Below are 25,870 nucleotides of genomic sequence, written 5' to 3' on the forward strand. Positions count from 1 at the left end.
AACCTGTATTCATACATGTAACATGGCCCCTGTTTGCTGAACAGCGGGAGAATTCTCATATCCAGAAAGGCTAGCAGTTTGCCCCATTAAGCATCTGATTTACAAGAACAGGTAATAGTGATAGTTTCAGAAGGCACAACAAAGAAATACTCACACAAGAAAAACAGACTAGCTCTCTCACAAAAGGTGCCTGCTAACTATAACCAGTTACTATCTAGTTTATATTATGAATATGAAGGTTTATACATAAGTTACTGAACAAATAATGATCCTCTAAAGTGCTGAGCGTGGAGGCTCAGTGAAACGTATGGGTCTAACTCTCCGTAAATCCCGCAAGCTCCTTGCCACTAGGGAGTGTTGTATACCAAGAATTTCACAAGCCTATTTTTGCGTATGCAAAAATCATCTCTAATTGTCAGTCTACCTGCTTGTTTTGGATAGACTCCCCTCACTGCCTGTTAGCCACAGCCATACCTCCCTAAACAGGACTTTCTGCAGAGATGAATTACTAGACTCAAACCCAAACAAAGACGAAAGAAAACACCCCTTATTTCCATTACTGTTCTCTGTAACTACCTTTACATTTCCTAGAAATGGAATTGGCCCTTCCACCCAACACTGGACGTCTCTCTTTTTTTTGAAAGTGTCACCAATCAGTTAGGGCCTAAAGGCTGCTTAAAGCCAGGAAAGAGATTCACAATTATAATCCATAGCAGGTACTTTCTGCACTACAGCTGTTACTGACAGCGTCTGGCTAGGCTGTGTGTGACAAAAAAGCATACCCATAGTCCCTCTAGACCATCACACACATATTGCTGGAGTACTTTCCTCAAACCTACAAAATCCTCCCAAGTTCCTGCCTCAAGTTCAGGCTCGGCTCCTACCTCCACTCCCACATACCACCTCTCACATGGAAAATGAACTGAACTGGCCACCAGCTGAACCACGTTAACACCAAGGGGACCAGCAATAACTGCCAGCTGGACTGCTGGTGGCCTACATACGACTAACAGCTGACAGTGGTAGCACCATTTAAGACAGCAGCTCACCCCCACACACTGTGTATTAGGAGCTACTTAGAAAAGTGCTACTTCTAGAATCGCTAGGGCAAAAAGCTTGAACTCGACTCCTATTGCTGCCAATAGCAAAACCTCATTTAACTTAAATGTAGGCAACTATCTGACCACCTTTAAAGCAACCAGATATGCAATGGAGCAAGGAGCTATGCAGGTGAAGACAAACTTCCACTGAATTGTGTAAGCTGTTACAGAAGCATTCCTAGGTCTGTCTTTAATTGCTAGTCAGTGACTTGGGCATTTGCGCTTGAGTCAGTCTGTTCTTCCAATTGACTTGGACTTCATTTTTGTCATTCCTACTGATTGGATCAATGGCAGAAGGAATGGGTTGCACAGCTTTTAAACCTTGTTCCAAAGGGTTACCTCTCTACTGAACACATGCTGTCTAGTTTTGAGCCCAAACAGCCGCCAGATAACATTTAACAACAGGACTTCTGGTGAGCTACAGCAGAACACCAGTGAGAGTCTGAAGCTACATCTGCTCCCTATCAGGTTCTCACCTCAGGGGAGGAGAGGAAGCATCACGGATTTAAGTGGGAGCTTCCTTCTCTTTCAGGCTGCAGAGGACAAGTAGGAAAGATCCATTCTCCTCCAGGGCTGTGTTGTTCCCGTAATCCCCCCCATCTTGGACAGCTGCTGCACGGGCTGGGGCTGGGGCAGGGGGACTCTCCCAGCAGCCCCTCTCGGAGACCAGGCTTAGTCTTAGCATATGAATTCGTTTGCCACCTATGATGAAAAGTGCAAGACGTCTCTGGAGTTCTCTGTGAGGCACCGGGCTCTTTTTCTGCCCTCGATAAAAGTATTTTGATTTTCAGAAGGAAGATCCATTTCCCTGTCTGCAAAGTGCTTTGCTGTTCGGAACTGTGCCTAAAACGTCCTGCTACGAAATAAGCAAGTAGTGCCTTCAAATTCCATAGACACATGAAATGCAAGCTCTCTCAAAGTACAGAATGTTAAAGCCTCACAGTAAAAACTCCAGCAGAAGATAGCGGAAGACAAGGAGTAAGTGACTCTGCTGGAAGGACAGAATGCTACCAGATCTGCTGAAGTAAGCTGCTGATAAGAGTGCAGATAATGCAGAAGCAGAACATGACAAGGTGTTGCAGAAGCCCGAGTGTGCCAGAAAATGAAACCTATGAGAGCAGAGGCTCAAAACAGCAGGACTTGCACATCACTTCCCTTTCACTTGCTCCTCAGAAATAGAAGAGTGCCAAAGCTACAGACAACTTAAGCACCTGGACACAGGACAAGTAATAGATGAAGGGAAAATGCATCTGTCAGCATCACACAACCTGGAGATTTTCAGGCCTACTGCTTCACGCATGCACAGGGTATAACAGCTTTCTAAACATGGGAAAACTACACAAAGCCTTACCCTCCTGCTGGGAGAGTATGTTTGTACTGAAACATTTTTTGTAAGACTAGTTCAACTACTAGTGTTATTCCTGTCTGTTCTTGCAGGCATGGAAATTCCTCTGTTCTCCAGGTCCACCCTGCCAACTTCAAGGCATTGTAAAACCAACGCTGCAGTACACAGAGCATGACAAAGCTGACTCTGCAGCTCTAGAGGTCACCACAAATCTTGAAATCTTCAAAAAAGCAGCTTCGAACTGCAGACCCCAAGCAATCTGAGGGGCAAGGCCTATTCCCTCCTCTGTCCCAGTGCACCTGCTGTATTTTATTTCTCCTCTTGCCATTTGAGACTCTAGGGTCCACATAATCAAAGGACTATAATCCAGGACAAAAGAAGGTAAATCGCTGCTACTACCAGTGTGTCTCCTGCCAGTTACTTTTAGAACACAGAGGGTGGTGAGGTAATACGGCTGTGCTTCTCCATGAGTGCATTTATGGATCATGAAGCACTTGTCACCCTCACAACACTGCTGTACAGAAGCTGCTGTTGCTTTACTTTACTCGTCTGGGTTTTCTAGGTCTTTTGAAGTGTTTACTATGATTTACTAGAGCTAACCTGATGCAGCTGCATACAGGTGATACAAGCTGATGAACTGGGTCTGCTTTGCTCATCTTCATGACTGCAGGATCATTACCCCTGCCTAACAGAGTCCCAGCTGCACAATTTCCTTTTTGTCTTAACTATTTTTACAGCTGATGAGGATGTCTGGCACTTTCGGTCCTTATTATAATACTGTGTTCTACATTATATTTTTTGTAATAAATGTGAATCCACATTTATTACACCTAAGTACTTTTCGTTACACACCTCTGTACTTCCAAAAGGCTGGAGAGAAACCAGCCAGCCCAGAGCAGACACCTGTGGCAGAGACCAAGCAAGGAAAGACAGACAGTATCTTGAACTACACAGCATCACAGCAATAATCAACAGTGTCTCAATGTCCACTTATATACCGTGAAGGTTGCCATGTGTACTAGTGTAATATGAGGTGGCTAATTAGGTATACTGCACTACCAACTATCAGCCAATAGTTGCTATTAAATATTAGCCACTTAGTGCCTCTTTATGTCAAGAAAAGTGGCAGCTACCACTCTGCTGTTACTTTTCCTAACAGTGCAGATGAAATACAGTACAGAGATTTGTCTTTTCTCATGCTGTATCATGGAGGAATGATGACAGTATCTCTCCTTCAGTTCAAAAGCAAAGGCTGCAACTTGATCCAACACTTTTTAACCAATGCCATCACACTTATCCTTCATAAACCTGGTAGAAGTACAATCAGACTCTAACGCAATTGTTAAAAAATTGATTTCACGTTACTGAAATTAAGCAACTAGCAAAGAACAAGTACTTTCTCAAAGCAAAACCAGAAATATTTTAGTAAAGGCTGTTCGCAGTATTTTTTTTTTTATCCTTTAAACAATCTTTATTCTACACTCATTTTGCAAAAAATTGTGTCGGTGTAAAGTAGCAAACCATGAAGGGTGAAAATGGAAAAACATCCACATTATAGCAAGTAAATATCAAGTCAAATCACTAAGATCTTTTCTTTTCCCCATCCACTTTGACAAGCAACTACACTCCTCTTTTATTCCCCACATTAGACAAAGTTTTTCCACCTATCCACTATGTGGTATTGGCAGTTAACTCATCAATTCAGCTCAAATACAGAATTTGCAAATTAATCTAAACCAGGGAATATTTTAATTCTTAAAAAAAAAGAGCTATTTGGTGTGCTGCAAAGCTAGCTGTCCTAGATTTCTGCGGTCACCTGCATATAAAATTCTCCCGGCGTACTTAAGGAGAAACGAGAAACATTTGACAAAAGTACCCCTCAGTGTGATTAAAGATAGCAAAAATCTGACCTGAAGACTGGAAGTCCTTGTTTCTCGAGACTGCAGCAAGTCTTCATGAGCACACTGTCGCACCTGAGAATTTCAGCAGTACTCCTCACTTCAATGCTGTGATTTCATAGTAGAGAAGCATTAAGTAACTTTTGATCCTCATTCCAGAAACAGAGAAGGAAAAACATTGATTTACCTCTACTGCTTCTCTTTCTAGCTGCAGAGGTACAGCCACGATAGACTGATTTTTCCTTTCCTTTAGGGGCAAAGGAAGGGGCGGGGGAAGAGGGGAGGAAGGGAAAAGTAGCTAATTAAATTGTTCAACCAGTTCCAGTCACCTGCAGACAATTTATACTACATCAGCTGGAGTTCGTCAGGCTCTGCAGTAAAAGGCTGCAAGAGCATGTCCAAAATTCTGATCATTTAATATTCACCTAACTGGGAACATGCTGGCTAGACCATTTTGCATCCCATGTAAACAAATATGGTTTGAAAGGGAGAATATGGGAAACTCTGCAAGACTTTCTCATGGGCTCTTATATACATTTGCTGCAGAATTGTGCCACTTATAACCGGTGCCTCCATAATAACTACTACTTAGTCCCTCCCTTTGCTGCTTGATCTCCACCAGCTAAGAAGAGGGAATCTGCCTCATCAAGCTCTGGCTGTTCTCTGTACATGAACCACTCAGACCTTACAGGGAGGTTTTGGTGTCCCTCATGTTGCATGACAAATACACCATGGTTTAAGGCTTACCAGTTAGTCTGCAAAGTGGTGTCCTAATGATCCTAGCTTGTCTCTGCTGGAGTTTGTGTGCAGAGTCCCAAAAAAGGGAATATTCACATGAAACAGCTGGAAATATTGATGGGTTCTACCAGCAGATTCATCTCCTGGGTCTGCAGGCAGGAAAACTTGTTCCAGCTCATGTCTTTGTAACAGCAAGTATCCTCCAGCTGTCTTTTACTTCCACAAACTTTCTTCAGCCTTTCCTGTACACCTACTCCTGTCAAGCTGCGAGAGGGAGAAGCTCAATAATTAAGAGATAGGGCAATTTAAGGGGAAAGCACAATTTCTGCACCAATGTATTAGTCATTAGCTCAAAGCTGCAGCACTTCTGATGAATGGCAGGGTCTTGTGCTTCCAGTCAGATGTCATTACCCTGCATGGAAGAGTCAGGCCTCTGCACTTCAATCATCTGTGACCCAGTTTAGTGGTGAATATTTACAGGGTTCCTGTCATACTTTGAATTGTAAGCGCTTCTGAAGCACCATTAAATCACAGAACTCCCAGCTGCCTATCATTAGCTCCTGAACAACCTTCTCCTGTCCCGAGGACAAAACTTCAGTGTGGCAGGGGAGGGGGGAAAAAAAAAAAAAAAAAAGAGTAAGATTCAACCAATACTTCATCATTCTTGAATAAAAGGTAATGCAGTAATGCAAAGAACTGAAGACATAGACTGCGGTTATCACATAAAATTAAAAGCTTTTTAGTGTTTAAAATAGCATTTACACATAAGCAGCTATATATTAACTATACAGACACTTGGGTTTTAATACAATATCTACAAAAAAGAATTCAATTATGCAATAGACATTTAACAGGAACAGTGCAGTCCATGCTAGTAAGAGGTCACTCTTTGAGTAGAACCAATTCTAGAATAGGTGATAGTCTGGGTTTTCATTATTTAAAATCATGTAACTTTGTTCCTCTACTGTACATAAAATTCTTTACATGTATTTCTAATCACTGATTAGAATTAATAATTTTAAGTCAATCTTATTACAATCCAGTTAAATGCAAAACAAAAACAATTACATCAACTCATGAGCTGTCAAGTCTCAAGATGGGACTGCCCATTTGAATAGAACAAAAATAATATCAAAAGTCAATGTCTGTGCATCATTGCTTGCCATCCAATATACCTTTGGATAAAGTGTCCAGGGGACTGTTACCTTTGAAAAGTAGATTTATTAACAGGAGGTAAAAGACAACAGCAGTGCTTTTAAGACTATTTGCCAAAAAACTTACTCCTCAGAGTTAACGTACTGGGTGGGTACACTACCCCTACAGATAGTACCTCCTTTGGATAGGAGACGTCATCCCAAACTGTTTTCTTATCATTTTCTATCATCTTCCAAACATACCTGTTAGTCCTTGTTAAAAGCTGTTGGCAGGTATGCATGCACATTAAGCTCAGCTGCAGAGCACAGGCCGATGTTGAGGGTCTCACTTCCAGGATAAAAATGTCAACTACTTAAGGCTCCCGTTATGAGGTTGTTTCAATGCCCTATATAGCAAACCCATAACTTCTCATCGTAGTTAGAGGCATAGGTCATGCATTCTAGAGCCCAGCCAGTGCCAGTTACTTGACATTAACATCAGAGAAAAATTTCAGGCCCTGGTGAGAGAAACAGACAGTTCTGCAGGACTCCAGCCTTCAAACTTTCTTCCACCTGGCACAGTACTTCCTATTGTTAAGTAGCTTCGTTGGCATCAGTGGCACTTCTTTCTGCAGGTAGTACTGCACCCCTTAGGAGAAACTTGCACAGTTAGGCCCCAAGGCCCCCTTGTTGCAAAGACACATGCACATGCATTGAAAGCCAAGGATGGGATTTGGGAAATCTCCTGTCTTCATTCACGTCTGACAATTAAGAGCTAGCAATGTTTCCGGCCTAACTTTCCATTCACTCAAACCAGCCTCTCCACTGTACACTACAAGGGGGGAAATCAAGCTTTTGTTTTACACACAGTGGCCATTATGTATTGCACCGTTCACAGAAGGGTCATTTACATTCTCCTACTGCTGTTCGTAAATAGCAGGTTCTACATGCTATACAGTATTAACCAACTAGCACATCTGTCAGTACATTCAGAGCACTCGTTATTTGCCTGAAATGGATGCCTGTTTGTGGGTGAAGCTAGTTCAGGCTGGATTTAGCAGCCTGATTTCCTCAGCAGACGAACGCTTTCCCACACCTATGTTACGGACTATCAGCCTCATTCCAGAGCTACCCACAAACACGCAAGTATATAACACAGTCGTTTCAACATAGCAGCAAAGACCAGCAAGACACAGAACAGTTTCTGCCAATAGCATAACAACAAGACAAAAAAACCCAGCAGGTGTGTAAACTGCAACTCTTGAAAAGACATAAGGAAATTAAACACATTTCTTCCACGGGTGAAAGCTCAGCCCCCAGCTTTAATCCCTTTTGGAAATATCTTATTAAAATGACAGTCTTTTCCTCCAGCCCTGTAAGTTCTGCCTTAAGACAAAGCGGGCCAGAAAAACTGTAATATATAAGAGACCAGAAAAGTTAAAATTACTTTAAAAGTAGAACCGCTAGTGATTGTCAGTAAAGTCACAGACTCCTTAACAGTGTCTCCTGGAGACATAGCAGAATTACAGAATTATTTTACCCTGATTTATTTCCTTGCTTTAAATGTCAATCTTTCAAAATAGTTCACTGAGTTTAGTTAGCATCTTTGCTGTGTTACTGGGAGGAGGAAAGGAAAAGAAAGGATACTCTTGCACAGTCAAGCTTTAGGTAGTGCCATTCTTTTGAAGCCATCACCAACTTTGCAATCTATGCTAGCCCATCAGATGGATTATGATGAAAGCACTGCTTTCAGAAATGTTATGTAGCTTCTGGGGAGATTTTTGTAAACTAAACTGTCCAAAACCTCTCAGCTAGTTTAGAAGCCCAGTAATTGGAGTACCTAGTCTGAGTGACACACACTTTCCTAAATGCCTAGCTCCCTTTTGAAAGTGAGACTTAAGTCTCCAATTAACACAGACACTTGAAAACGTTACTCTGACTTTTGTAAAAGGGATGTGTTTACACACACAGACCTGTAATAAGAAAAGAAGTAGTGAAAAATCTATCAGAATGAACAACATACAAAATGGACAGTTTGAAGAGTAATTTTTTCAGGGTGACAAAGGAATATGAAACTACATGTATATAGTGAGAAAGACATGTTCTCTTTTGACATTCATATCAGATATTCACACTGCCCATAAAGCATGGAACATAACAAGAAGCAGCTTCTTACCAGTGAAGAAAATGCTTATATACAGAAAAGACTGATTTTAAAGCACCTGTCCTAAAACCTGCCAGAAGCAGGTATCTCACAAAAGAGGACTTAACTGAGGCATGGCCCCATGGTCAAATGCCACTAAGTGACTGCAGCTTAACACGTATTTCCCATTAAATGAGCCACCATAACAGAGTGTGGGTGTGCTCTTACCATGCCCTCATTCGGATACTTTAAAAAAGCTTCTTAAACGTCAGTGAAGGTTCCTGAACATACTTTATCAAGAGTCCATAGCCTTAGAGCAAAAAATACACAGTAATGAAATCTTGGGGATATACAACAGCAATTGCTTAAGTCAAAGCTCCTCAGCAGGAGCTCTAGCATGGGTCTCATTCTGTGTCAGATATAAAGATTCATTCATTGTACCATTTACGAACTGTTCTCAAAACACTCTCTCACCTCTCTGCTACCAGCTAGCCCCCATCTGTGTTCAGAACATGTTCCCTTGGGTAACACTGCAATTGGGATTAGACATCTCCAGATTTCTATTTCAAAAAAAGAGAAAGATACTGCTCAGAAATTAAGAACAGAAAAAGAGGTGATCAAAATGAATAGCCATGTCCCAGTGGGAGCCAGAGTTTACCTACGTCTCTGCTAGAATGGGATAAATATCCCCTTCAAAAGGGAAAAGCTGCAGCTACACTAACAGAATCGCATAGCAGCAATTGCCCTATTTCTGTGGAAACAACTTTGAAAACCTGTAAGCAAGTACGCATTATAACCAGAAGAAACAGACACATCTGTCAGCAGGGATGTGACTGAAATGCCCAGGAACGGACTGCAGCTACAAAGTCACTATCATGATACTAAATGAAATAACTTTACAAGTTCTGCACAATGAACACATACAGTAGCAAGACTCCACCACTCCCTTGATAGAATAATATCTAAAAAAAAAAAAGAAAGAAAGATTGATTTATTTATACTCCCTAGTCAGCAGAAGAAGGTAGCCACAACTTTGCCTTCTGCTAGGAATTGGTTTGAGCCTGCTCCTTTCCAAGCATGTGTTGTCTGTACACTTGCGGGTGCCATGTCTGCTTAGAGTGCTGACTGATGCATCCAAGAAACATCATTACAAGGCAGTATCACAGATACTAGCCAACGGTCATTTTTTCCTTGTAAGAGAAAAAGCAGGGAAAAATAAAAGTGCTACTATGCATTATTGGAAATTTAGAAGTGAAATATTCACTGTTATGTGAAATAATTGTCCTTGAATCAGCCAAAAAGATACACTAATTGCATTTTAAGTAGGCGCCACAATTACCAAAGCTTATTAAGATGTGAATATACACCAGCCATTCACAATCAAAAACAAGAGGGGAGGGGAAAAAAAAAAAAAAAAAAAGAAAGGATAAAGAAAAGATGCCATCGATTTGCTGATATTTAACAACCCCAGGAGATTTTTGTTGTTGTTGTCATTCGGTTTTGTGGGGGGTTTTTTTTGTATTTTTTGTTTCGTTTTGTTGATTTTTCTGCAACGCAATTGCAAACCAGGAAGGTGTGACATGCAAGACAGCCGAGTTTCTTCCGTGAAGTGTTCGACAATGACCAAAACTGCTCGCCCACCCCCAGAACAATCCCCTCCCCGGCCGTTCCCCAAGCAGAGTCTGAAGGCACTTCCTCTCACATGATGTCGACAAAGAATTCACAAGGGTTGCCCATAGCCTTCTGGAAGGACTGCCGGCTCCCCGTCAGCTCCGGAGGAACAGAGCTCAGTTCCCTCACGGGGGGTCCTCCGGGGGGTCCGCTCGTCCCGTAGACTTTGGAGCCCAGCTTGGGGAGATTGTAGAGGGGTGGGACTCCTGGAGGCCCGTAAGAATGCTGGCTGTGGTGGCTTCTCTCGCTGTGGGTGGCAGAGACGTGGCTTCGGTGGCTGAGCTGGCTGACGGGCCTCTCCCGACGCACGACGCTGGCGCCGCCGCCGCTGCGGGCGGTGTGGTCAGACTCGCTGCCGCTGCCAGCCGACTTGCGGTCCTTCTCTCTGCCAAGAGCTCTCCTGCTGTTCTCGCTGTTGCTTCGGTTCGAGCCGCTGCTTTTGCTTCCTAAAGGCCGCCGGTGAAAAAGGACAGACAGAAAAAAAAGCAGGATTAGCTCAACGTCCCGCTGCCGTCTCCCACACCAGCTCCTACCAAAACCCACAGATCCGGGTATGACCATCGTAATGGCGACAACGATGACAAAACCAGGCCTGAACGTGCTGTTGGTGGCTTATGGGATTTAGCGATGACAACCGGTAGGACAAAGCCGACAAGGTTGTGCCATGCACAGGTACACGTAGACACCTTAGAGCTTGCACAGTGAAAGCAGCAGCTAGCCTACAACTACGGGCTGAAAGCCATCTGCTCTGCTGCCGCCCGACTGACTGGAGGGAGGGGAGGAACAAAAACAGAAGGAAGAAGCAGGCATTTGGGGTTTGACTCAAGCAAACGAGCTTCAATCGAATTGTAACTGTCTCTGTCTTTGCTATCTTCTATCAGCAAAAACGTTTCAGAAAGAAACTCATTTGCCTTCTCTGTCATCCTTGGTCACACTGGGCGTACTCGCACCCAGGGCCAAATCACCTGAAGTTAACAGATGTCCTTTTGCTGGCTTCAGCACGTAGATTCTTTTAAAATTCATCGCTACAGTGTTCTGGGGTTGGAGAATTCTTCCAAAACCAGTTATTAGTTGAACTGCTCTACGACGAATCAATAGCATGCAGGATGTTCCTAGCGGAGGCCACTAAATCAACTTGGAAGAACAAAGGACTGCTGCTGGTGCGTAAGCCGAGTCGTTGCTACATACAAGCTTCACTAAACTTCAGAACTGATTTTACATTCAAGTTGAAGGTCATGCTCTGTTACCTATCTGTTACCTCTGAGAGACAGGCTAGGATGATGTCAGCACACATTTCCAAGTTAATTATTCTTTAAAAAATCCCAACGAACCAACCCACAGAATATCTCATTAAGTTCATGCCATCTTAGCGCAAGATTGTCTTCCCAAAAAGGATCCCCAGCCAGCAGAATAGAGGACCAGCTTTTGAGTCTGAATGAGCCACCGGGGTCACTGAAATGGGAAAAACAGAATGATTCTGAGCTGCTCCTTTCCTGAACTACAGATGATCATCAACTTCTGTCTGCTCCAGCTGATGTTTAGAGCAGGCAAATAGAAGAGACGGGAAAACTAGACTGACCTGGTGTGTACAGTGGAAAGCCTAGATTCCCCTGCAGAGTGCAAGAAAAGCTGGGGATAGATGGAAAACACAGAATATAAAATCACTGGACTTGAAGTTAGTATTCTGAGCCTGGGACTCTGAAGTGGTGTTTGCCGATTGTAACCCCTATCGGCTCTTCTCTGCTCTGGGAAAAACACTGTCCTGCTTTGTGCCTCAGTTTTCTTCCATCTGTAAATGGAGATATTAACATGGGTTCAGCTGCCTCCATGAAATACTACAAGGATTCATTAAGGTGAGGTTTTTGAAGAGGTAAGGTACTCCCTGAGCTGTCATTTCAAATGTTTCATAACAATCTGGTAAAAACAAATAAGACAGGAGAAACTACTTGTTAGCAGGTTGACTGTTACAGCCTTTGCTCCGAAGAACATAAAGATTATCTCCAAGAAGCATCTTTGTAAGCTCTCCAGTGTGGCACACTGTTCACAGTGGAAGAAAATTGACATTTGATTTTAACCCTTCCACAGCTAATATGCCTCTGCCTTTATCTCACGACGCATTCTGTTGCTACCCATCCAACCTTCTGTTGCTACCCATCCAAACCCTGCTAACCTTACCAAAGCCATTATTCTTTGATGCAAGCTCCCTATTCACAAGAATTCATTGCCAGTTCCATAGCTTGTGGCTGAGTAAAGATCATGCAGGGGAGAAAGAAAGCTGCACTGAAAGCATTTATTACTGATCTTGAGAGGTCTTCCACAGTCAGTAGGACTGAGACTGCCTTGTGGCAATCCATCACCTTGCTACTCCAGACTTCAGTATATCCAGAGTACCAGGTCTAGCTGATCTGCCAAGACTCCAAGAGGTCAAGCGGTTAATGCAGACTTATCTCAGAAGAACCTGGCTTTCTGCAGCTGCACTCCAAGCTGATTACATGGCAGAAAGAAAATAGAGAAACCATCTACCATTACACCAGTCTTATCTAAGAATAATCATCAGCAGCACAGCCGTTCTCCTCTGGTCATGCTGAGGTTCACTCTCTGCCTGACATGCCTTTAAATCCTGTCACAGAACACACAATCAGAAACTCCTTCTAAGCCTTGAGTTTAAACGCAAACTAATGAGAGCATCACCTTCTTGGCAGCTGGGGACTGGCCTGTCTTGGAGACGTGCAGCCCAACCTAAGGCTGAGGTGTGAAATGCTGTTAACTTGACACAACCACAGCAGTGTTTGTTTCCATCTAAGGCCAACTTTAAACCTAAGTGTCATAAAATGGATTTAAAGAATCTGCATTTCAAATGCCTAGAAAAGCTGCACTCTGCATTGGCACAACATACTATCAGCCTTCACTCTCTATTACTGCTGGACACCAAACTTCCACCTCCTAAAGCCACAGAGACTCCAGCTGCCTCAATACTTCATTTCATGGGAACAGAAGTTTCCACATGAATCCTCCTGGACAGGGGCAGGAGAGCATCCAGAAACAGTGTAGAGAGGCTCTGAAGACCCTTCTATTGGTCCTGTCTCAACAACTGACATCCTCTGAGCTTGAACAAATCCATCCTTCCTACTTCTTTCATCTCTTCAGACTGTAACCTGATGATCTCTCACTATCCATCTGTATAGCGAGCATCTACCAGAACAGGGATGTGACTTTAACCTAAACACTATGGTAACAGAGATGATGTTTTGCAGAGGAGCTGGTCCTCACACCAGTGCCATTCCCTACAGCAAACCTGTCCAAGCCTTTAAAAATAACCTAAGCCCTGGGTACCACAAGCAGGGACAGATGATGTGGCTCAGATGAAGCAAGCAGCAACCTAAATTGGAACAGAGCCCTGAACAGAACTGCAACATCACATAAAACTTTGCTAGATCTCCCTTCCCCTTTGTTGCCTGCCAGAACACAGTCTCAGTCTGTCTCTTGACCCAAATCTTAGGCTTTTGTCTGTAATCATCAGCAAATACACTGCATTCATCTCAAAAACGTGACATTCACTGGGCTCTGGAGCAGTGCTCTTGTTCACCAGATGAATTCAGTTACGATCTAACTTCGCACATAAAAGAGAGACTTCAGAAGAAACCCAGTTCTAACACTCTATATTGAGAGTGACCAATGCAGCCCTGTGTCCCAGTACTCTTACCTGCCTGAGACATCTGGACAGTGCTCAAGTGTCTTTCGGTAAATGAGCAGTGGAAGGGCACTGGTAAATAAATCTAATCCATATGGCTGACATCAGACTAATAAATTAGGAGCTGGGATTATTTATTTATTTTATGAAGAACAGCGAAGAGACTGGTGATAGGATTTTCCCATCTGAGCTGACAGTGAGGTATCTGATGCCATTCCCTCTGTAGCTGCTGCAGCATAGTCACACAGGGGCCAGACAGGTTGATATGCTAATGCCACGCTATTGGACTACTGTGCATTGAGACAGGTTGTGCGTCCAGGACAATTAAAAAGAAAAAAAAAAAAAAAAGAAAAAAAAAGTACAGCTAAACATTTGGGTCACAAGAGTCTAAATGATCATGCTGTGAATTCATTATTATTATGGAGGCATTTGAAGCTTACCAATCCCCTAGAGTCAGCCATTCCTCTATGAATCCTTCAGTCTAATGCTTGCTCAGAACAAAACAAGGGAATAACAGTTACAAAACAAGAAACAACACAGAAGTGTAGTTTCCAAAAGAAGAACAAGGAAAGTGTTGAAACCCTTCAAAATTAAACACCTTGGCGCCTTTCATAAGGCTCTCTTTAGCCAGTAACACAGGTCGCATGGATAAAATACCATACCTTTCCTATTCCAGCAGCAGAGATCTAATATTCTACTGCCCACAGAACCAGCTGCCAAAAAAAATAATCGCATTCTTTCCAGCACAATCAGCTTTCAGTTCTAAAACAAGGATACCACCACGAGCTTCCTCACAGACACTTCTTATTTTCAGATAAGGTGGGAAGCAATAGTGCTAAAATCTGGTGAGCAAGTTCCTGTTATGAAATTCTTTTGTGCAATTTTGCAAAATCTAACTGGCTATGGTAAACAAGAAGTTACATCCAAGTTACAGGATGTTCCCCACAAAAACACAGAGAATCCTCACCCTTTCTTTACTGGCAGCATTTCCAAAAGCAAAACTCACTCTGGAAGTGATTTAAAAAAAAAAAAATCTGTACAGCCGAAAGATACATAATTTGTATTTATTAAGGTTTAAAAATGAACCACAAAATTATCCTGGCGCAGGAAAGGAGGAGGTCAGGTTTTTAATCCATGCAGTATTATCTTTTTTTTCCCTGTCATATATTACAAAAGAGACTCTCCTCCCTGTGAGCAGTGTTTCAGCCCTGTAAACCATCTGGCTGGCCACCTCACGCCTGTTTCACACAAGCAAAGAGTGATTTTCCTTTTGTACTGAGCATTGAAGGGAAAGCCAAGAGCACCTTGGTTCTAATCCCTGTTCCATCAGCAACGAAATGGCCTAATTTCTAGCAATATCAAGCAGCTGCAGCCCCACTGTTGGCAATGGCTCTGACCTCTAAAAAGGGGGGCAATAGTTTATCTGTTTTAACAGGGTGGACAACTGAGTCATTAATGTTGGCCTGATCAGCCTTATCTAAGCAGTAGTTTACCGTGTGGTGCTGTTGGGTAAGAAAAGTACAGATGCCCATGCCACCATGGACATGACAAACAGCTTGGCTCTAGTTCCCCACTGGCATTTTGCATGGGGTACAGAACTACAGCATAATGATAAACAGCATGTATTCTATTCTATTCTACTGACTCAGTGAAAACATCGCTGGCAGTTTCAATACAGAGCTGAAAGGCTAACCCACTCCATCACATACACAGTTTTGATTAAGTGCAGTTGCACCAAATCCATGCAGGTAGCATACAAAACCACAAGACAGGAGCACAGACAGTACAAAGGAACTCAAGCAAATGGTTAGGGATAATGACAGCTATAGAAATAAGTACCAGATTAACCATCTTACCTTCACTTTGCTGGCTCCCTGCACTGCCACTACCATAGCTAAAGCCTGGGTCTTGGTATGCTGGTGGAAAACATGGAGGGGGCAGAGGATACTGATATGGGTATCCTTGGCCTAATGGCCAGGGAGCAGCAGGATGTGGAAGCGGAGCAAGGGTATCCTGATCCGAGGCTCCGCTAGAACCATTGTTAAGGTTCAGTGCAGCCATATCTGGAAAAGAGAGAAAAGGTCAAGACTGTGTTCTTACCTAGCAGCTGACTCCTGCATATTAATAACGGCTGACACAGCACCTAGTGTGGTGAGGGACTAGAGGGACTCCTCCCCGAGTTCATTTTAAATACCACACATGGTAGGGCAGACATCAGTATTTACCAGTGAGCACCAAGGTACCTTTGCAGAATTTCCGAAAGTCAAGGAGGAATCATTCCCATTTTACAGATTGGAAACTGAGTTGACTGACAAGCAGGAAGTCCGTGGCATCACCAGAAATAAACCCCGCTTTCTTCAGCCTCAGTGCAATGCCTTATTTGATGAGTTCATCCTGCTCTTCCAAGTGGTCTAATTGCTTGGTCTAACAGGAAGCATCAACCACTTGTCATACAACTTCAGAATAACAGCCTGTTCCGAAATACCCACTTGTGAAATCCTACAGGACTCTCCTCTGTGCATCCTGTGAGCACAGAAGAGACAACACACATGCAGCCTTGCCCTTCACAGATGGGGAACTTACTGCCACAGAGGTCTCCAAAGACATAATAGCACTGTTCTGAGAAGGTGATTTTGTTCACAGTGTGCCTGAGGTAGCCATGTTTTAACATGCTGCTGGCGTATTTTCTAGCCTCCCGTCGGTCTTTGAAGCCTTCCACATGTGTGTAAAGCCAGTCAACCACATCTGCTCCTAAAATGAGAACAGGAAGAGGAGACACAGGATCATCCTAGCCAAATTGACCTTTTTTGGTTTTTAATCTTCACATTATCACATAGCCCACTAGTACTACCGTGCTAGGTACTGAATGCAAATATGAATATGTAACAATCTTGCTGCAAAGAGCTCAAAATGTTATTTTCACAACTCAGCCTAACTGCTAAATTAGTTACCACCAAACATCAATAAAGCAAGCAAAGAATTATCTTGCACCCAGTTGAACACTACATTAACAGTGACACCAAATACACACAGAGAAAATTTTATAGTTATACTGTTCAACCCCTTCTGAGTTGCAGTAATGAAAATGACACAGGATTTACAGAACAGAAGTGACTGGGAGAGTCATCTTTGTCAAGGGGCAACCCTTGTCAAAAGACCCGGGTTCCAATCCCTTTCTCAGCAAAAAGTAACTACAACCTAGATTGACTAAATGTTAGCACAGTTGAGCTCACAAGACAGTCATAATCAAAGGTAGACTAGTTGTGGTAATTTTAAATGTAATTAAGATGCTTTATTAAGGTTGTGTGGCTGTGTGGAACTGGAATTACAAGGATTGTTGCTCTGCTGAACTTGGGCAGATTGCTAGAGCCACAAGTACTTACATGGAAAACCTGAGATATAACAAGAGTTAAGAACCAGCTGTGTGGGGGCATAAGAAACGTGCAGTATTTTGGGCTGTCCAGGCTCAAACAAGAGCTATTAGATATCTCCTGTCACACTTAAGAGTTGTTCACAAATACCAAGTCAAGGGACTATAAGAGATAATAGATCGGGGGTGGGGGGGGGGTGGGGAGCTCATATAAAGATAGTTTCTTCTGCCTATTTCCAAAAAGCCACTGGGGTTTTTTCCTCAGCATTCCTTTGATCTGCTTACCTATCACTGCATTGGAGATGGTAATTTTTAACCACATCCTGTCCCGAATTTCAAGGCCTGAGTCTGGTAGCTGCATAACCTTGACAATAGTAGCCATGTCACTCTTCACAGTTAAGGGAGATTCTTCTAATTCTAAAAGGAAGAAAGGTTACATGCTTCTTTGAAATGAACCGAGTCTGAAAAGGAACTTCTCAGCTCCCAATTTGGATGAAACGTTCCAAGACACAGCTTTACCAACAGATGCAAAAAAAGACACAAAGGCTCCCAAATGCACCCTCATCAATGGCATAAATTATAGCATTCGTACCAATTTTTCAGAGATTGTGCTCAGTGCAGCCAGTTTAGTCACTGAGATTCTGAGTCCCTACCAGCACTGCACTCTTTCATTCCACACTGCATTGAGATTTGCAGAAAAGGAAACTCAAGGAGTTCTGCGACCATTGCTTTCCATTTCAATTTGCCATGAACAGCCCCTACCCACCCAACAGTTCAGTGCACTGTATGCAAAACTCTGTAGGAAAAGGTTTTTTGGCTTGTTCTTTAACTTTCAGTTTAATTGTCAGGAATAATATCCATCTGCATGGACAAAGATGATGATGACCATGTCTCAATCAATGTCCATTTGTTTTCTTAAGATTTGGACATCAGCATAATTGCGGAGAATTGAAATTAGAAAAGAAAGCTTCCATCATCAGGATAAAAGCTGGTGGTTTCCTTAAAAAAAAAAAACAACAAAAAAACCCCCCAAAAAACCAAAAAACCCCAAAACTTTCCAGGATCCCAATGATGCCAGCCTTAAAAGTTAACATGTCATTTAACCCAGCATTACTTTGCCCTGCACCTTTCTTGCAGAACACTTTAAAAAACGCTACTCCCAAATGCCTCAGCAGCCATCACTGCTCTGTTCATACTTCACACACTCTTATGGGCAGACCTGGCTCACCGGAAGCTTCATACTTTCCCGATGAATTTTTATAATAAAACCAGAACAACAGGGCTGAGATTCACCCTGCTGAACTGAGGTGCCTACCGTAGGAGTCTAGTTCCTTTAGAAACTCTTTCTCTACCGTACATAGAGGCAAAGTGGCATCTAATATTGAAAGCCCAGTGGGGTGAATCTGGGTCCAAGAGTCTATCAGCCTTCTTGTGTTCTGTGCAGAACTCAATCATCCTGTTTATATATAAGACAACTATATTCTTTGGATACAGCACCCAGTCCTCCTTCCTGCTCCCACGTCTTCTCAGCCCTAGAAAATTCATGTTGAGCATGTGCGTCCTGTGTTTGTAGTTCAGACCCTTCTCCAGCAGGAATTCAGGAACCCTCCTCCCCTCCCTTCTCCCAGCTCCCCATATCACCCACCTTTCAAAAGCACAAGGGAACCAATTTTGGTTTTTTCCAGCAACCCAATATTTTGATAAAAGGTACAACAAGCATGAAACAATGAAAACTGAAAATGCTTCTTTCAGCACATGCACTGCTAATATGCATGAAAATATCCCAGACCAGCTATGCATGCGGCTTCAATACTTACAAAGTTTGAATAAACACTGAAATTTTGCTTTTGCTTTAAGTTAGTTTGGTTAGTGGCAAAAAGCAGCATGTTTGTTTGGAGGGAAAAAAACCAATAAACCAATATTCAAGTAAAGTTTGTGGGGAGCAATAAATTGTATTTTCTTGGAGACCCGCGATCTGCGTATAAAGAACAACACTGGCCAAATGATGATCAATATTTTCTAGGTCTGCTAGTTGCTGTACAAATAAGAAAAATTCTAAGATGCATCTAAAATGCACCCACTTTGGTCTGAACTCAAGTCAACTGTAGGCCTGACTACCTGACCACCTTTACAGGTACGTGCAAATCTGAGGAAGAGCACAGACAGTAAGTCCTTTCTGGGGAACTAGATCTACCACAAAGCTCTTTCTCAGGGCTTTGGTTATCAGTTTTGAGTGGCATTTTTTTCCCATTAGCAGATCCTGGTAATAAAAGAGGTGTATACTCCAGGAAAGCAAAGTCCTACCGCATGTAATATCACCACTTCCTTGTATCCTTATTTGAGTAAGGAAGTACACATTTGCCCAAACAAAAAGGCCCGCAGTACCTCAGGCTGAATACTATTAAGCAGAAATAGTTTGAAGTCTCAATTCAAAATCCTCTGAAGTCCATGCAAGAGAAAAAGAGAACCTTCCAACAATGTCAGTAGACTGCATTTTGAAACAGCAAGACCTTCGAGAAACATTGAAACACTTGACGTTAATCTCATGGAATGGGTCAACACTACTTTGCAGAAAGGGGTCCTGTAGTGGCAGAAGAGGGGCTGGAAAAATCTACCTTTAGCAGAGTAAATGAGGAGCAGAGTTTGCACAGACTGAGGCAGCAAGTCCAACACTCAGAAACCACTGTGAGAGAATATTCTCCTGCATCAGCCAGAACACTGCTGGAGAACAAGATACTTTTTAAAGCAATAATTACTATGAAGCACCTCAGTCTGCCTTGGTTTGCATAGTCCAGTTTTTGAAGAAATGCACCTGAGAAAATAAAGAGCTAACACAGAATAATTCCTACTGTGTGGTGGTGATTTGCATGGCCCCAAAATCTCAGCTACTTTAATCACTAGCACCAATATGATGGTGGCTGTGCAAATGCTTCAGATATCAGAACTTCACTTTTGATCCAGAGGCTAGAGAGCAAAGGAATGCTAGTCAGAAGGAAAGGAGTTATTCAGTCCATTTACATTATCCTGGCCTCGCTATACAGAGTAAAACAGCAGACAGTCACAATACTTAAACCAAGGAACCATGAAATAGACTTGTCTAAGATGACTGCGTTAATTCACTGCTTCCACTTTCACAGGAGATACTGTAGAACAGATACTATATTCGCTTCAAATACTAGTGACTCTAGCCTCAGAGGAAATGAAACAGAGAATCTTGCACTGGAACATGAAAAGTTAGAAAGCCCCATTTTGCATGAAGCTCTTCTTTCTTTGAGATGTCAATGCGCAGTCTCTCCTCGCCTCTTTCCTCCTCCGTTCCTCCCCGACTTTGTCTTTCCTGCCAAAGAGGTTCACACAACAGGTACTCTTTGTACCTAGGGCCCTGAGGTGCTGCCTGCCGTGTTTGGGGAGGGGGGATAACAGGACTCAACTGAAGGAAGGAGTGTTAAGCAGAAGGTCACAAAAAAGGTCAGGGGTACTCTGTGTTTTCTTGCATTCGGGAAACACTGTAAGTCACTGGCATAGAAATGAGAAGCTGTCTCCAGAAACGTGGTTCTGCTCCCAAATAACCTTTATTTTAAAAGTATGATTGAGAAGGCATCTGTGTTCCACACTTCCCAATCACATCACTATATATCAAGGCACACGATACATGAATAGTTCAAGAGGAATGCAGAGTAACAGACTCTTGTTGTTTGACAGCAATCAGCAGATACATTTGATTCCAGCAATCTTAGTACCTGTAAGGCTGAAAACACATCTCAAGATAAAGCAGTCATCAGGTAAGCGGTTCACTCGCTTTCTACTGTGGATGTATTTCCCCATCAGTGGTGCTGCCTACTATCTAAAAAGGCACTGAGCTATTACACCTACAAAAAGGATAACTGCCCTTTCAATTCAATGTGAGGTGTAATTCCAGGAACTTTGTGCTTATAAAATCTGAGAGAGGGTAGAAGAAAAAGAGGCAGACACCTACGTGGTCTGATAGGACTTAACTGGTCCCTGCAAATGCAACTTTCATGCTTCAGCCATGCATTTCTCCAGGGAAGATTCTGTCACTAGTCTTTAAAATCCTCAAAAAGACCGCATTGGTCTTTAAAATCCTCAAAGTGTTGTTTTTCTTGTTTGTTTTGTTGTTTTTTCTAAATGATATCCTCCCTTTCTCTCTGGAAAAATCTTATAAAATGAAAAAAAAGTTATTCAGTCCTAAATTTAGACTCCAGATCTAGCAGACACTTAAGCATCCCTTGTTAACATGTAATATTTATCTGGCTTTCAATAAATGCATACTGAGGTAGCATTGTTCCACAAATGAGATAATCTCCTCAGAACTTTAAAGCTACTTCAAGATTTCTATGTGTGTATAAACAAATATAATAAATCTCCTTGCTACAGATGAACAAATTTGATAGAAAGGTTGCATCTCTAGAGAAATTCTTCCATATTAATATTACAGGAAACAAACACATACGAATGAGGTGTAAAGTACCTCAAAACTTTCACGTCAAGTAAACAGAAGTGCTCTTTTAAATATGAACACGTTCCTGAACTAGGACTTCAGTGGACAGTGTTCTCAGAAACACATGTTCCTCATTTATTTGGCTTGCCTTACTGCCATGTATTTCAAACTAGCTTTTATCCCATGCTAACATCAGAAAGCAAAGGAAGAGTAAAAGAAAGGAAGAGTTTATATTCTTTAAAAAAACTTTCCAAGATAAGGAATCATGACAACTTGTTGGTTACATGGATACGACTAGTTTAGAGACTGCCACAGATAGACAAATCAGGAAAGAAGGCTGAGCTCTAACCATAATTTCACGTGGGACATTACATCTTTTTTTTCCTTGTTCAATAAATTCTAGAAGTATAAAAAAGTATAAAAGAAGGATATGCGAGTATCAGTGGAAGATTTCCTAAATGATACACTAACATTATTATCCAGTGACATCTACCTGAAGTAAATTATTTAAATTTATTAAAAAACAGTCAAGTGCAAGGAGGAAGCTCTCACATTCGTCTGAGGGGATAGGAGGCCTGCCTTGTAACTTTAAAAGGGATTAGAAGCCACCTTTTCCTGAATGTGAAACCTGGCAAAACACCACTGCATTAACTTCTGACCTTTGGAAAAAAGTTTTATGCTCCCCATAAGAATTACAAATTTAAGAAAGCATTCAAGAGTTCTGTGGCGGCTGTCGTTTTCATCGTGCTTGTGGCTGGGGTCGGTTTTGCGCACAGCTCTGCACTGCTGGCCCCGAGCAGAAGACGCCTGCCCTGTGCTGGCCGCAGTGTGACTTACTTTCCGAATCGGGAATTGAGCTTGTTAGTGAGGAGCTGGTAGATGTGGTGATGCTCATGGAGGGGCTCATACCGTAACGGGGGTACGCTCCCGTCATGGCTGTGGTATGAGAGATCCACGCTGCAGGGTCAATTGGCCTCACTGGTTCAGCTGCAAAACAACCAGAAAGGGAGAAAAAGACAAATGGAATCACATTTGCAGTAAACACTAAGACCTAGAGTAAGAAGGCATTTTTTTAGGGTTGCGCAAGTTCTTGCCATTCTGATAGCACAACTGAGACAGCCACAGCACAAGGGAACAAAAAGCACCTTGCCAGCAGTAGCTGGTTTCCTCTAGCAATTGCCGCACCAGTCTAACAGGATAAAATCATGACACTCCTGTTCCTGTAACTGCAGTAGGAGTGAAATATTTCCCCTTGTAGGAAAGAAGCTACCAGTCCAGTAATAATATTTCACTATCATTCTATACAGTGAGATAGAGATTCTCATTTTGCTATGATGTGAAGTACTACCAAATGCTTTGTCCCAGCCAACAGGAAGATCTCTCCCTACTTCTAAGGGTCTTGGATCCAAAATAACCACTCAGACAGAAGGTGAATATTCTGCTGAAGGTGAATCAGAACAGTAACTCTAGAGCTCTGTATTTGGAGAGATGAGGCATCATGGAATTCCCCTCTCAGTGTTTTCAGCAGCCATAATGAAACTTTTTAGGACTGGAACAGTCTTGCAAAATAAATAGACAAGACATATAAAGACCATTTGAAGAGACTGGTGTCAGAGAAGAGTGAAAATTACACACACTCAGACCTTAAGAAGAGCCACATAGCACGTAATTTTTAAAGCTGAGAATAAAACTCTATTTTCCCCATAATCTGGATTACTTCTTTCTTCCGAATTATAGTGGCTGTTGTTCCATTGCCTTAAAACCGGAAATTATGTAAAAGAGCTCTGCCTATGTTAGATATTTCCATAAAATATCCCACACATTATTGCAACCAGTTTAGCCTACAATAGATACATTGCTGTTTGCCTTGGATAATAACGCATGCACCTTCGCTGAACAAAGGACTAACTGATACACAAGCTCTCCCTGTAGCAAATCTGATGTGATCTGTGGGATTTTTCTTTTGATTATGCTGGTGTTCCTTAAGGATTTCACTGAGTGAGCTCCCGTAGTCTGCACGAGTCTTTTGCATTAATTTCAATGGACAATGCTATCCTCATCTTCCTGGAAGGACTGGTAACAAGCTGGTTTCAGTATCATAAGCATAGCGCTCACCAGTAGGAGGCAGCTGTGTTTGTCACATGAGCACTGATCTTTTATCACTACTGACAGGTTTATTAAACCAGAAGTTTTAAAACTAGGTCATTTTCAAGAGGTTTTATGAATATGAAACAATGTTGTTTGCCTCAAATTTTAAAAATACTCAGTTTCAATTCTTCCTAAGAAGTGTACATGTGACAAAATGAGTCTTTTTAGCACTTAAGTATACTTATCCTCCAAACTTTCTACCAACTGAAAGGTTAAGATCACGAGGATATACCCACCAAAAGGTTAAGAGCTTGATCCAAAGCCATGTAAATCAAAAGAAAAACTCCCATGAATTCACTGGGCACTGGAGTCTCAGAAGGAGTATCTTAAACCCCTGCCTCCCAAAACAAAACATAAACAATACAACCAAACTTAAAAGTATCAAACTTGTAGGGAACGGAAATCTGTTAGATGCCAAAATAGCTGAAAATATTCTAGACCTTGAGGGCTCCACATGAACCTACCAAAGACCACAAATATGTACTCACCCCTGGGGATGGTGAAATAACTCCTGGGAGTAGGGTCCCAGCATTTGGCTACTGTTAGGCTGATAGGTCTAGGAAGAAAGAAGACAAGTAAGGGTGACTCTTAACCCTCCCTGTAGACTTAACTGCTACAATGAACTCTCTGAAACAAACTTATTCCTGTCCAACAGTTGTCAAGTACATCCGAGAATGCTTTTGAGATGCTTGTCAAAGTATTTTCAGTACAAACCAGTATCAGGATGTTTCTGGTTTTGCATAGATCACGAGCACTATTGGTGAAATCTGTCAAACGATCAGCTCTTGAGATATTAAAACACTCATTGTATTAAAAAATAGTGCTACTGAAACGAGGCAACTCCTAGTTTGTGTTGGCTTTGGCTGGTACATTGGAACCAGTCTCACCTATTCATCATTTACACTGAGCAGTTCAGAGCTGAGATCAGCAGTCACACTGGTTGTTTATTGAGATCAAAATGTTGATTTCTCTGAGGTTTGCCCAATACCAATAACTACATATGGAGGATAAGTAGCAAGAGATTTTGTAATATGCTCACCCCGGTTTGGAGACTATTTCCCGTAAAACCCGTACTGCGTCATCATTGCTCATGTTCTCAAAATTGACATCATTCACCTGAAACATTGCAAAAAGCAGAGGTCAGGCTTTGCAACAGCACAGTTAAAGACATTTTAATTATTTGTTTCCAAATTTGTTTGCCTTATAACTGTTTCCATTCCTTTGAGCGACTGCAGAAATATCGTTTCTCAGAGCACATCAACTATCCAGCAGAGTTCTCAAAGAATTATAGATTTAAGTGAAAATAGTCTTTGTGACACATTTCTCTGAGTGTGAATGAATTCTGTTAACTGATTACTAAGTCCATGGATCTGGTGGGATGACTGAGCTGAGCCACCAATGTACAAGCCAGCAGCATGTATTTTCGGACACGGACCAACCTGCAGAAGCATGTCTCCTGGTTCAATTCGGCCATCTGCTGCCACAGCCCCTCCTTTCATAATAGAGCCAATGTATATGCCACCATCACCCCGGTCATTGCTCTGTCCTACAATGCTGATTCCCAGGAAGTTATACTTTTCTATACAGATAGAAAGTGGAGGGTGGGGGGGAAAAAAGCAAACAAAATGATTGGAATAATAGTGAAGAGCTATTACCAGGCTACTTCAGACTGGAATAATCAGTTCTCTGAACATATCAGCTGGGCCATGTTTGACTTGCAATTATCTCAGGTTATCCTATTGGCGTATGTCTGCCTGGCACATTCAGGGAAAGGTAGCAGGGAAACGCTGCTAAAGACATTATTTTTTCATACAGGACACGGAAAAGTTACATTCAAAAAATCAGCAAGAGAAACAACATTGAAAAGACATGTCTACACCTAGAAATTAGGCACCCGATCAGCATTAGGCAATGTTTTTTCCACATGTCAGAGTGGCAGGAAGAATCTGGTGCTACTGAAAGGTGCTGAATTGGCAGTCCTGCACATTTCTATCTGGCTAAACAATGAAACGCATGAACAGCGGAAATACAAACTTCCAGTGCCTTTCTGCTCTCGCTCCTAACAATGTCTGACCCCTTACCATTTCTAGAAATAAGAGCAGAACTCCATATCCTGGAGTTCCAGCTCCTGCCCTGGGCTTCTCAGGAAGAATACTGATCTGCTTGTGCAAATG

The 25,870-nt window shown here is 42.2% G+C and overlaps 1 protein-coding gene across 4 annotated transcripts in view; it reads right to left on the bottom strand.

Annotated features, from left to right (window-relative positions):
* Positions 1-5,796: 5,796 nt before the first annotated feature.
* DVL1 (dishevelled segment polarity protein 1) overlaps positions 5,797-25,870 on the bottom strand; it is a 105,411-nt gene continuing 85,337 nt past the window's right edge. For 2 of the 4 annotated variants that reach the window (XM_069782647.1, XM_069782649.1), the window contains 8 exons: positions 25,136-25,275; positions 24,736-24,812; positions 24,185-24,252; positions 22,386-22,535; positions 17,375-17,506; positions 16,303-16,470; positions 15,576-15,782; positions 5,797-10,474 (listed from right to left, as the gene is read on the bottom strand). In XM_069782647.1, the coding sequence (XP_069638748.1) occupies positions 10,056-10,474; positions 15,576-15,782; positions 16,303-16,470; positions 17,375-17,506; positions 22,386-22,535; positions 24,185-24,252; positions 24,736-24,812; positions 25,136-25,275 (1,361 nt within the window). In that variant the 3' untranslated portion in view covers positions 5,797-10,055. Of the gene's footprint in view, positions 10,475-14,159; positions 14,207-15,575; positions 15,783-16,302; positions 16,471-17,374; positions 17,507-22,385; positions 22,536-24,184; positions 24,253-24,735; positions 24,813-25,135; positions 25,276-25,870 lie in introns of all 4 variants that reach the window. The other 2 variants (XM_069782650.1, XM_069782648.1) reach the window with 2 other exon arrangements.

This window comes from Haliaeetus albicilla, chromosome 4 (assembly GCF_947461875.1).
Source record: "Haliaeetus albicilla chromosome 4, bHalAlb1.1, whole genome shotgun sequence".
NCBI classification, from domain to species: Eukaryota; Metazoa; Chordata; class Aves; order Accipitriformes; family Accipitridae; genus Haliaeetus; species Haliaeetus albicilla.